The sequence below is a fragment of the Macrosteles quadrilineatus genome, unplaced genomic scaffold (assembly GCF_028750875.1).
Source record: "Macrosteles quadrilineatus isolate MER2022 unplaced genomic scaffold, UCM_ALF_1.0 Scaffold_1__1_contigs__length_201487025, whole genome shotgun sequence".
Classification (NCBI taxonomy): domain Eukaryota; kingdom Metazoa; phylum Arthropoda; class Insecta; order Hemiptera; family Cicadellidae; genus Macrosteles; species Macrosteles quadrilineatus.
The window spans coordinates 108,650,472-108,663,629 of record NW_026542594.1 but is presented as its reverse complement, the minus strand read 5'-3'; the positions used below and the strand labels follow the sequence as shown (position 1 = coordinate 108,663,629).

At 39.7% G+C, this 13,158-nt stretch overlaps 1 protein-coding gene across 4 annotated transcripts in view; it reads right to left on the bottom strand.

The window, feature by feature from the left end:
* LOC128982962 (cytoplasmic dynein 2 intermediate chain 2-like) overlaps positions 1–13,158 on the bottom strand; it is a 131,267-nt gene that overhangs the window by 82,532 nt on the left and 35,577 nt on the right. For 3 of the 4 annotated variants that reach the window (XM_054402075.1, XM_054402102.1, XM_054402093.1), the window contains one exon: positions 2,907–3,071. The exons of the other annotated variant lie outside the window; for it this stretch is intronic. In XM_054402075.1, the coding sequence (XP_054258050.1) occupies positions 2,907–3,071 (165 nt within the window). The remainder of the gene's footprint in view (positions 1–2,906; positions 3,072–13,158) is intronic. 4 annotated transcript variants of the gene reach the window in all.

Genomic DNA, 13,158 nt, shown 5'->3' with positions numbered 1-13,158 from the left:
ATAAATTGTTCACTTCAGGAGACAAATAGGAGAGAACAGGAAGAAGTCTTGGATAAGATAGGTCTAGAGATGAGAAAATAAAACATGACTAGATGAAACCCGTCGAAATCGACGGTTATTTTCAAGGATTACGCTAATTCATCTAACTGCGATAAATTGAGTGAAATTGTACATATTTTGAGCATTTAGCATTGTTTAAAGATTAATAAGTGTAAAAACAATAATGATATTGATATTAATTGCATTAGTTACCAAATATGGTTGATCATTCAATGAATAAAATATCTCCCATACTGTACGTCATCAGAGTTATTAGTATATTATCTGGTATCTCATCGTTTGGATTAACCTTTAAATAGTATTAAAATCGTATTGGTGGATCTTTTGTAGTTAAACACTTCCGTGATTTCATCAGTGTAATGCAGATTAATCTATGATTTTATTTGAAAAAAATATCTGTTTGTTGGGAAGACATGTTCTAACTTCAAAGGGAGGTATATCCGTTACAGTGTAAGTTTGATTTTTTCTTCGTCACGTCGCGTCAGTTCATATCGTACTTCTGTGCTAATGAATAACCCTCTATCACATTTTTGAGAAATTTGTTGTGGGGTTACTGTTAAAGCTGGGATTCCTTGACATGGGGGATGTCAGTTAGTTGTCTCAGCCATATCAATTACATAAAGTTGTCAATATAATCTCTCTACGGAATGTGAGGTGTAGTGGAATATACTTGAAGTGAAGTTGGCTTTTATTCTTAAACTGTTAGGGGCCTCCTCATTTATATGCGGATTCATTGACAACAAATAATGCAAATGACATAGCAATGGGACATTTCCAAAAAGCAAAAATACTGTAAATTTGCTGTTACATAAATATTGACGTTTACATGCATCGTTAATCAACGTATCTTATAAAGGATGATGTGATCTAGTTTAAAAGGAATATGACCTTTCTGTCATGACAGTAGCTGCTTAAATATTATTTACTCATTGGGCCATATTTACAGCCAAAATTTGGTGTTATTTTCAATAACATATGGGTAAGTTAGGCCTACATAGATTTTTTTTGCTGCTGATCAGTGCACTTTAAGAATATATATTTTGGAGATAAATTAAATGGTTTTTGTTGCAGAGTAGCGCTAGTAAACATGCACAACCCTTTTCGTTAGTCTAATAACATTCAAAGGCTCTCTAAGAATTCAAGTTCTTATTTGTATAGGTACATATCTATATTGTTTTCACTAAGAAGAATGAATACATCGAAGTAACCTCTCTGAAAAGTCTGCAGTATATTGCAGTTTTCCAGCTTAATGACTTTATTTATCATGCAAATATTTCTACATAAAAATTGTAAAATGTTTTATCCAGTTGCTGTAAACTACTATTAATTTAACCAAATATGGACACGGCTCAAATAGGCACCGTGCCCTTCTGCACTTGTAGGCTATTATTTTGTATTGTATTACACAATTGAATATTTTTCCAATGATTGAAAACATGTATGACAATAATCTCATGAACCTATGATGATCTGTCTAGAACAATATGATAAAAATAAAGACAAAAATGGTGAAAAGGGCAGTCACCAACCCGTAAAATAGATATAAGGTCAATAAGAAATAATTTTAAGAGTTACTGTGATAAAAGGATTTTCCACTGATTTCGTCATGGTATATATTGCAAAACATAACATGATACAGAAAAAAATTAATTTTAAAATCAGAAAATAACATTGCAAATGCTTCTTTTGGACAATTCAGTAACCCCCAATTAATGTGTCTTGTTTAAAATACAATTTACAAATTAACAGCTGTTTCATTAAAAAGTATTATCCACATTGCCAAAATGTAAACAAATCTGTAGAGGGATCTTTAAAGGCTTCTGGAGCAGAGCCCTAAGGGAATTTACTTCGTTTTTCTTTTGATAACCCATCTACAGACCAAGACCTTTCTTTAGACACCCCTACCAAGTTTCTACGCCCAGCCGTTCTCTCAAATTAGTGGAGACAAAGTTTCCAATTAAATTTTTAGATTCCCCCATGTTAATCTTATGGGAGAAAATCCAACTTTGATGGAAGATCCTGTCCAAACTAATAAAGATATCAAAAAACAAAAAACACTTTGCAAAACTACAAATCAGGGCATTTCTTTTGACACTTTAATCATCAAAATCGGTCCAAAAATGAGGGAGGAGTTCTGTTCACAAAAATCGGCTTAGCGTATTATATATATATATATAGATGAGTGACAAGGAAACAATTGAGACGTTTAGAAAAGTAGCTAGGGAAACAGGAAAAACCAGGGATACATACAGGCGTTAAATTATAAAAAAGAAACAAACAAAAACTAAGAAACAAAAGGAATGAAAACTTGCCCATGAAGGGGAGAGGAAAGGTTTTTTTTCCTAGGACGCTAAGCACGAGCCTGGGATTGTTTTTCACATTAGTTCAGGCTAGACCTAGGGGTTGCGGCATTATCACTTAGATAAAATCCATTGATGACTTGGCGGGGATCAAACCCGAGACCTCAGGGACTGAAGTTCCGCGCTCTAACCACTACGCCAGCTCGCTCCCCGGAGAGGAAAGGTTAGAGCGAATCTCAATGATCCCTATCGCTCAGGGCGATATGGGGAAGGGAGTCGTGCCGTTAGGCTTTAGGAAAAATAATGTGCCTGGAAACCTAATGTGGCTATGAGTAAGGCTATTTGAGAAAACACTATTTACAATAAATGTTGATTATATCGATCTGTTATGTACTTCTTGAGTATTTCCATAATCTTTGAGTCGAATATTTTAAAGTCATCAGAAATTATGGCTGTTATTCGTTTTAAAATAACGCCTGTAATACTTAACAATTGCTCGAATTCGAGCAACAAGTACACTAGTTTATTATTATTTTTATTACTTACGTCCTCCTCCTCACTTAACAGTGAATATGAGGCAAAAGCATTGCTGCGACTGATGCGATCTAATTCATTTACTACTGCAGGACACATGCGATTCAGGAACTCAGTAAGTTTTTCTTCATCGTACTTTGTTTCTGCAACTTCCCCTTCAGTGCTCTCTGTTTGTACCTACACAGTAGTGATATCTGATAATATTCAATCTATCTATATATTAATAGGCAAGCATGTTTCTTTAAAACCTTTTTTCTCAACTCGTGTGCATCGCAGGGAAAATCCACGCATACTGTTGGAAAGATATTTTCCTGTAGATGTGCAGAATGCCTTTAAAAGTTAAAATAGGTTAACAAATAAGCACAAAAAATTAATTTGAAAACTTCAAAAAATTAACATGGGCCATATGGGTTGCCATGATGGTGACGAAATAACAACAAAATGTAAACAGAAAATCAAAACAAATGGAAGAAATTCCAATCACATGTTTTATTTACAGTGTGGGGAGAAAATAGAGAAGTCTGTACATTAATTATTTTTGGTCGAGTTTCGACCACAGGACGATCACTAGTCAATATTTATTATGTATACCATGTATATATCATGTAAATTTGAGTTTTCAACAAACTCCTGTCGCAGCAATGCAAACTAGTTCAAATCTGACACGAGCGCCGAATTCTCTGCCTCATTCCCAACTATTGTGGCTGGCATAACGCCTAGATTAGTATCGTCTAGTAGTAAATAAAACTATGTGAGGGAAAATGCTCTCGTCAAGTATGATTAGGTTCCCGTAAGAGAGGGGTTAATCCAGATTATAATCCAATGCCAGGGGGACAGATCTGTATCTATATTAAGTATTTAGGTATAAAAAAGTGCAACAGAGTATGTCAAAAGTGATCAAAGTTGAACAAAAATTGACTGCTGAGTTCCCTGGTTCTCTGGACTTCCAGAGTTTACTGTTGTAAAAACTTGCCTGTCAAATAAGTGATTTTCTCAAAATAATTTTAAAATTAAAACCACTTTCAAAGTAGCCTAACACAAGCACATGTTTGTTTACAAGAATAACAACATTAATGAAAACATATGAATTATATCATGTGACTTTATTAAATGTCCTAAGCCGGAAGAAAAAGAAACAACTTTAAACATTTTCTAACAAACTCCCCCCTTTGCGAAGGCTTTTGCATACTACATTTTTTATAGAGAAATAAATCTACCAGTTAATTTTTTTCAATTCTTTGGGCCAGCAAGAATGACAAATTTCAAAAACCAGCAACAAAATTCATCATTTTTCCAGAATTTGAAAAATGGTCATCGGATTTGTGGCAGCTTCAAAACAATTAATGTATAACAAAATTCATGCTGGCCTATTAAATAATTCTACCCCTGTAGTTTGAAAACCGTTTGAAATGTTTGCTCTCTCTTCAAGAAGTGGTCGAAACAACTGTTTTAAACAACTGCAATACTTGAAATTTTGTACGCACATTAACAGAATATGATTGATACTTGACTTATGTGGTGGGACTAATTGTCACATACAGGTAGGAATTGGTTAGAATATTAGTTGGGGGAGTAAAGAAAACGTCGCTGATGTCCGATTTGTACTAGCTCGCTTAGTCGTGATTGGTGCTCCTTGGAGACTTTATTTTACAGACAACCTTTGTACGTGGGAAACAACGATAACGGCTATTAGCAAATTTCCCATATAGGGGGTGGTACGGTAATACCTAGACCCCTGACTGATAAGGGTGATTCAAAATGAATACCTATCACAACTTAAGGAATTTAAAACTCTACAAAGAAAAAAAGGAAAGCTAATCATTATCTGAGGCAAATTAAGTAGTTTCATTTAATTGCTCATTTGTTCGCTTGAGGCGCTGTTGACAAGAAGTCAGAGTCAGTTGATGCTAAGATGGTTTGTCCCGTTGTTGACAAGCTAATGAGTTTGCTGCTGGAGGGATATTGTAATAAGGTTTACATGTTAGTTGTATGTTATGGTTTTTTATGTACATGTGACAAAGGCCAATTTTCTTGTTTTATAACCTGTTGTAATGGTTGTAAAGAATTTGACAATGCCCATTACATTGTGGCTGAGAATTCTTATTATTAAAGAACCGTTTGATATGGATATGTAAATGGGTATTTTACTTTATGTATTCTTTTAGGTTTTCATAACAGAATTTTTCATTAAGGCCTAATGGATTTATTATTTAACCAACCATAAGATTAAAAAAAGTCAAGAATAACCGTTGGTAATCGATGATGAAAACCAAAAGATGTACGAGCCAACGATTCCATATTTTAAAGAAAAATATAACTTTAAAAATATTGAAGTAATTGGTTTATTTATTGAATCAAGAGGGACCATTATAAGTTTTTTATATAACTTAATCTATCTGAGCAAGATCAAAATTATTGTATCGTTTTAGTTAGTTAACTTTTTCTGTTTAGCCTAAATTATTGTTTGTTATCCTTTGTTTTTAACAGCTTCCTTGCGATAGAGTAAGAAAGATGTAATGTATTTAATAAATAATTTGTATATAAAGGTGTTAAATAAAAAGACAGTGGCATTGATTCTTTCAGTAACATTTATTTTAACAAAATTAGAGCAGAATTGCAATAAAAAACATAACTATCAGGACCAAACTCGATGATAGGCTCATCTCAGAAGTAGGCCTACTAACAAATCAACAGTGATTATGGGTTTTTTTTAAGGGAGAGGAGGGAAAATGCTTTTACGCACACAGGTAGCCAGCCTGTAGTGTGAGACTCCTGAATCTATCACAGACTACTCACTAAAAAATCCCCTCTACTCTGTTGGACACAGACCTGGAATTTTTTGTCACATTACTTCAAGTCAGGCCAACATGTGACCTAAGCCCTCAGGGCTCTCACTGTTTTTGGCATTTTGATACTTCATGACCTACACCGCATCCCGGTCAAGGTCGAGTTTCTTGGCGCGGAGAATACCCTGGATGTAATGTGACACACAGGTCCAATTGTCCTCACCCTCCGTCATCATCGGTATGACCGTGTCCACCGACAGCAGTTCTACTAACTGTTGAGCCTCCAGGCGGGGCCTTTCCCAACGCTGGCAGTGGAAAAAGGTATGTTCCACGTCATCAGGAATGCCTGGGCAGTATATGCAATCGGGTGACACGGCTTTGCCCATCCTGAACAGGTACGACCGGAAAAAGCCATGACCCGTCAGAAATTGGGTGAGATAGAAGTCCACCTCTCCACACCGCCGATTAACCCAAGTTTGGACTTGCTTTATCAGTCGCCTGGTCCAGCGTCCCCGAGTCTCCTGTTCCCAGCTCTCCTGCCACAGCTGGTAGGTGCGGGTGCGTTCCTCTGTTCGTGCCTGGTCTTCCCCACGGCGCTGATAAATTGCTTTTCTCTCCGACGCCAAAAGTTTGACGGGGATGACTCCAGCAACCACCAGGACGGCGGGTTCGGACACTTTTCGGTAGGCGGGTGCAACTCTTAGTGCTGCCTGACGCTGCACTCGGGCGAGCCGCATCATATATACCTCCTTATTTAGAGCGTATGCCCACACCTCAGCACCGTACAAGAGTACGGACTGGACAGAAGACATTAACAGCCTTCTACGGCTGGACCGAGGCCCTCCAACATTGGCTATCAACCGGCTAAGAGAGGAGACCACCCTAGCGGCCTTGTCCGCCGTACGGAAAATCTGATCCCGCCAGCTAAGCTTGCTGTCCACCATAATCCCAAGGTACTTGGCAGAACGAACGGTCTGGACTTCGACGGCCCCTACCCTACGGCGCACGATGGTGTCAATCAGTTTTTTTGTTAATATCACGATCTCCGTTTTGCTCAAAGCAAGCGAGAGACCGTGGTCTGTCATCCATGCGTTTATAGTACGCATAACTCGGTCAGCTTTAGCTGAGCCAGCTCAACGCTACGTGCAGCTATCAAAACTGCAACGTCGTCCGCGTACCCAACCAAAACAGTTTCCTCAGGCAATTCAGACCTCAGGAGGCTGTCATACGCGACATTCCAGAGGTCCGGGCCGAGTATGGAACCTTGGGCAGCACCAATAAATGTGACACTCATCGTCCGTGGGCCCTCTGTAGTGTCATACATGAGGAGGCGGTACCGGAGATAATCCTCTATGATACGCATGAGGTATGCCGGGATGTGGAAGGTGTTCTCCAGAGCATCCAGCATATCGCACCACCTTGCCGAATTAAATGCGTTTCGCACATCGAGAGTTACGAGCAGCACAACCCTTCGAGAGTAGTGGTTAAAATCCTCAGCTCTCATCCCGGCTTGCTTCACCTCTTCAACAGCGTCAACCGTAGATCGCCCCATCCTGAATCCATACTGGCGAGGGGACAGGTCCCCCGCAGCGACCACGTCTGAATTCAGTCGGGAACGGATCAGTCTCCCTTCCCCTTCCCAACAAGCACAAGCCTAGCTGTTTTCCAGCACGAGGGGAAAACTCCTTCGACTATGCAGGCGTTGTACATGCGCAAAAGGATCAAGGGGTTAATAGTCAAAACCTTTTTGAGGACTTCGCCGGGTACCCCATCGGGTCCAGGAGCCTTATTGTTCTTCAGGGATAGGACGGCCGCCTCCACCTCTCCAAGACTGAAAAGTGGTACGTCATCCACCCTTCCGAAATCCCGCAGTGGGCGCAACATGTGAGCCGGGAAAAGGGACTCGACTATCCTCTCCATAGTGGCCCCATCCATGACGGAAGGTGGAGAGCGGGTGCCAAGTTTCTTGGTTACAAGTGTGTAACCCAAGCCCCAGGGATTGGAATCGAAATCGTCCCTTAATGTCTCCCAGCAACTGCGTTTACTCCGGTTGATGGCTCGACGAAGAGACCTAGCCACTCTGTAAGCATCCGACTGTCTACAGGTTCTCTGGCCCTGGTAGCAAGTCTTCTGGCTCTCAAAGCTGACCGACGCAATTCCGCAATCTCGGCAGTCCACCAGTACACAGGTCGCTTATTGCAACGGGATCTCCTGCGAGGCATAGACTCATCGCAAGCCGAGACGATTAGTCCCATCATGGATGTAACTAACACCTCTGCGTGAGCCACGATAGTTGCGGGGGGAACCACCGGTGTTCCTCGTAAGATGGCTTCATTGAATTTTGTCACGTCCAATTTTTTAATATTCCATCGAACGGGCACTTGACGAAACGCGGCTACTTGTCTCTGATGACCATCCAGGACATCAAAAATAATGTACTGGTGGTCACTGCCCGTGTAATCCTCCAGGACTCTCTAGGCTCTGATCCTTGGCAAAAGGGACTCAGATGCAAGGGTTATGTCTGGGATCGTTCCCCACATCCCAGGGCGCTGGAAAGTTGGCGTGTTTCCCTCGTTGACGACAACGAGTCCGGCTCTGGCAGCAAAGTCCAGAATGTACTTGCCCCGGGAATTGGTGAGGGTCATTCCCCACTCGACAGCCCTAGCATTAAAATCCCCACCCACGACGACGTGTCCTGTGGTATTGCGCACGCTCTCTTCCAGGCGGTCTATCTGCTCACGAAATTCACGGATGGCCTCGTTGGGAGTGAGGTAGACACTAAAGTAAGTGACATCCCGGCACCGAACCCAAACTAAACCTCGGCCCTTCGCGTGACCCCGTACTTGTACTTTCGCTGCATTACGCGCCCAGAATGCAGCAGTACCAAGACTATCAGGGAACCAAAAAGATGGGTCCCTATCACGGTACTGGTACTGTTCGCTGACTAAGAGTGCGTCGACATCGTGTTCTAGGGCAAGCTGACATAGAAGTGCGTCAGCCGACCTGGATCGCTCAAGGTTGCACTGAAGGATTCTTATCTTCGTGAAAGGACTTTCGCTTGCTGTAGTGCAGATTTGAATACACTACACTGTCCAGACCCAGCTATATGCTTCAAGTGTTTGTCAGCAAGCCCATTTTCTTTGCAAAGGAAACAGGACTCGACTTGGCAGTCCTTACGGACGTGACCGAACTCCCCGCACCGAAGGCAGTTCTTGCTTCGGTCGGGTCCCTTGCAGTTTCGGGAGGAATGGCAGAAACAGAGGCATTTAAAACACCTCTTCACCTCTGAGCCTGCAGTTGACCCAGCCGACTCTCAGATGCTGGAGTACCAGCATCTTCGTGGCATGTGCGTCTGCCATTTCGGCGACCGCCATCCGCTGCTGACTCCTGTTCGGTTTTGTGAGCCACACCTTAAGGAAAGCCGTTTGCCCGCCAAGCTCGGGGACAGCTTTCTTCAAGGCCTCAACAACATCAACCTCCGTCGACACACAATCAATGTCTCGAACCTCGACTGATGTCTTTGGTTCAAGAGCACGGATGGTGCCCTGGCCTTCAACAGCTGCCTTCAGTTCGGCAGTAAAGGCTGCATTGTCTTTCGACTTACCCAGTTCAAGGAGAACGTCCCTGTCCCGGGTTCGTCTAATCGACCGTACAACCGTATCGGTCTGCTCTGGCTTAGCCTTGGCCTTAATTGCACCCAAGACCTCGGCGAAAGATCTCCCCCCTGAGGGCTTGACCAGGATTGCCTCCGTCCTGGGTTTTTTTGGCCGGGGCTTTTTCGGAGCAGAGACCGAGCCGGGCCCAGTTTGAGCCACACCGGTCGGCTGTGCCTTCACTGCCACATTCCTTATAGAGGCGACCTCCGCCCGCCTCAAATGCCTCTTCTCCTTTCGGGAACAGCGTTTTTCCCACGCAGCCCCAGGTGTCTCTACGACTGACCCCTTTCGGGAACTTCCCTGAAGGGGGGTCGTAGGTAGCTGTGGCTGTTGGTTCTTTACAGGAGCTGCAGCTATGTCCGAAAAGGATCTAGGCACAGCAGACAATTAATAGGTCAGTCTGAGTCGCCTTGGCCTTTACCGTGGTCCTTTTGGTCTGGACACCTTCTTAGACAGAGACACAACCTTCTCGGCAATCTTCTCCATGGCTACCTTGCTCACCACCCGGCAGGCAAAAACGAAGCCAAGGTCATCCTCCAGTTTGGCCATGCCATTTTTGACCACTTGATTTACGTCTTTCTGGGTCCAGAAGGTGTCCAGCATAGCCTTGATCGGAGCTCCCATGTCTTGGAGCCGGGTTTCACGACAAGCCCGAAAAGGCTGCGGTGCTATTCTAACCCGGTACCGCACGGGGTAGTGATTACAGTTGATGGCACAGTAAGTATAATAATTATTTTTATTGTTGTTACCTACCATAATGTTATTTTGCATTTAGTGAAGTCTAAATTTGCACAGGTATATTTTGTATACAATATTAATCAATCTTATGTAGTCCAAATCTATCATCTACATTTTTACTCAAATCTTACTAATATTATAAATGTGAAAGTTTGTGTGTTTGTTTGTTTGAAGTTCAATCGCGCATTAACTACTGGATGGATTGGGCTGAAATCTGGCACGATGATAGCTCACATTCCCAATTGACGTATAGACGTATTCTTATCTCAAAAATCCTTTCGGGCCCCAGTGGCTCTGTAGTTCCCCATGTTAACCTTATGGGTATTCTAATTTAAAGGGTACTAAAGAATTTAGGCAGCTGTTTTAACTAAAAAAGTTGGTTCTATGATATGCAAAAGCATTAAAAGTTATAAGATTTATCAACAGGGTGCAGCACTATTATTCTTTTATTTATGAAAACAGCTAATTTGAACCAAGCAGCAACAAAAAACCGTGATACGCCTATATGCAATGAGAACTGTCAAAGTTGGATTGTTTACACTTATGTTTATGTTTTTAATTCCATGAATAATTTGGGATATTTTGCGAATCTTTAATAATTTATTTTTCTTTAATTGTTTAGTTGAAGTGGTAGAACATAATGGCTATGGTAGATGTGTAATACTATATAGTATACCGTACCCTAAATTTAAAGAAGAAAATTTTATCAAGCAATGTCCTTCCCCATTGTAGAATTCTAGAATCCCCCATGAGGAAGAACAAATTGCGAGATTGTTGGCTAGTGTTGAAAGGGAGGACAGGAATCAACATTTAGTGGCAAGACCTAATGGTGCGTTTGTTCAGGAACTTTTTTGTTCCAAGAAAAAGAGCTTTGACAAAATGAGTAATCCTTTTAAAAAATGATTTTTTTCATTAGACGATAGGTGTTTTATTTCAAAGAATATTGCAATTTTTTCTAAGAGCTTTGACAAAGTAAGTTGTCCTTATGAAATGATCTTTTTTCATAATACCATGGGTGTTTTTATGTCATACACTGATGCAATTTTTTTTTGTCTAAGAGCTTTGATTGAATGAGTTGTCTTTGTAACAAATGATTATTTTCATTAGACCATACGTGTTTTAATGTCATACACTATTAACAATTTTGTATAATATACGATAGTACTGTATATGTACAAAAAGTAAGTCTTTTTTATCCACAACACTCATGTATTTTAATTGTTTATTATAACATTTTCTATTTGATATAGGTACAACTTAAATAATAGTGTAATAACTCATAAAAAATAATTTTATTTAAGTTTTATTGCTATTAAAATGTTTTTTACTCATTATTGTATAGTTGTTGTACTCCCAGAGGTAACTTCCGTGAGCGCCCTTTGGTGTTTGAAAATCAATGCGCCCGACGGAAGGTTAATGAGCTGCAGGGAAAGAGGCCTTACCATAATCAAAGCATTTGGGTTATTTGTACACTTAGTTTTAGGGTTTGTTTTAACTAACAAATTACTTCCAAAATTATTTGTTTCAAATTTTTTTCTAAGTAAATATATTTGTAAGTTGCGTATTTTTAAAACATAAATCATAATATATAGGTCTACATACAGAGTGTATATAAAGTCCCGCAGGGGCTTAATATTTTCCAAACGATAACAGATAAATCAATGAGATTTGATAAATCAAAACAGCACCTAAAAATCTACTTTTTGAAGGAACTGTCAGATTTCTGTCGCATCATAGGGACTTCCCGCAAGGAGTCAGAAGGAAATCTTAAATAGGAGCATAGGTTAATATGTACATCCAAATTAAAGGGCTTTATTAGCAGAATTACAATGCTGCAAATTTGAACTCAAACGGACAACCGAGTCAAAAATGGTAGCCGTTCAAAGATATCTTGAATCTGTCATTTTGAATCTTTGATTGGCTGCCAATTTTTACTCAGTTGTTCTTTTGAGCTTTAATTTGTGGTATTGTAATCTACTAAAAAATACCTTTAATTTTATGTGCATATCAACCTTTGCTTACTTTTATGTTTGAAGTAAATACATAAATTGATAGGTAAATTAGTTTAATAAAACAGAACTGAACTTATTCATGAGTCAAAAACTAGAAACAATACCCCTGCCGCAGCAAACCTGCAGACTAAGCGAATTTCCATTAACCTGATTGGATTTACACTAAAATGCCTCCATAAAAATAGCACATTTATTTCCTATTTAAATAGAATTAGTTTAACGAGTACTTAGGTTTGCTGCAACAGGGAGGGTAAAAAATATTTTTTTTTTTAAATGATAATAGTTTAGTAAGAAATAAAAGTATTTTCCAAAATCGATCAAAATATGTTCATAAACAAGCAAACTACAACAGTTGACTTATTCTCCATAAGAATAACATGGGAATTTTAAAATTACAATTTTTTTGAATTTTCTCCGTAACAATTAGGCGCATGATAACGCTTCAATATACTAAATTATTTGTTTTTTTAAGCTCTACAAAATGGTTTAAAAAGAAATTGTGAAATTTTGTGTTTTTAGGGTCAAAAATGGGAAAAACCTATTTTTACCCCATAAAATCCCCCATAAACCCCCGTTCCCATAGTCCGATCATGTTGGTTCGCGAACTCATTCAAGTTTATCCCGCCTTACACCTTTAAACCAAATTTTATCATAATCGGACAACAATTTCTCAAGTTATCGTGCGGATGGACATATATATATATATATATATATATATATATATATATAAATAATTGAAAACATTAGTACCCTTTTTAATTAATAAACGACATGTTTTGACACTTAGGTCATAGTCATGTTTACATTTACAAATACAATAAAAAAAATAATCACAATCATACTTATTATATACTGGGTGGCGCATAAAGAACGCATGGATTTGAGTTGAGTGGTGAGAGCAATAGGAGCATAGTGGAGGGACTGGGCCTGGTTGTTTTGTAGGTTAGGGTGTCCAGTTTTAGTAGCAATGGTGCAGTGGTCCGTGGTACATCGCATTTTTGCGGTAGAACATTTATTCAAAAGTAATTAAATCTGTTTAAACTGTTCAACGGCTTTTCTGCACAAAGTATGT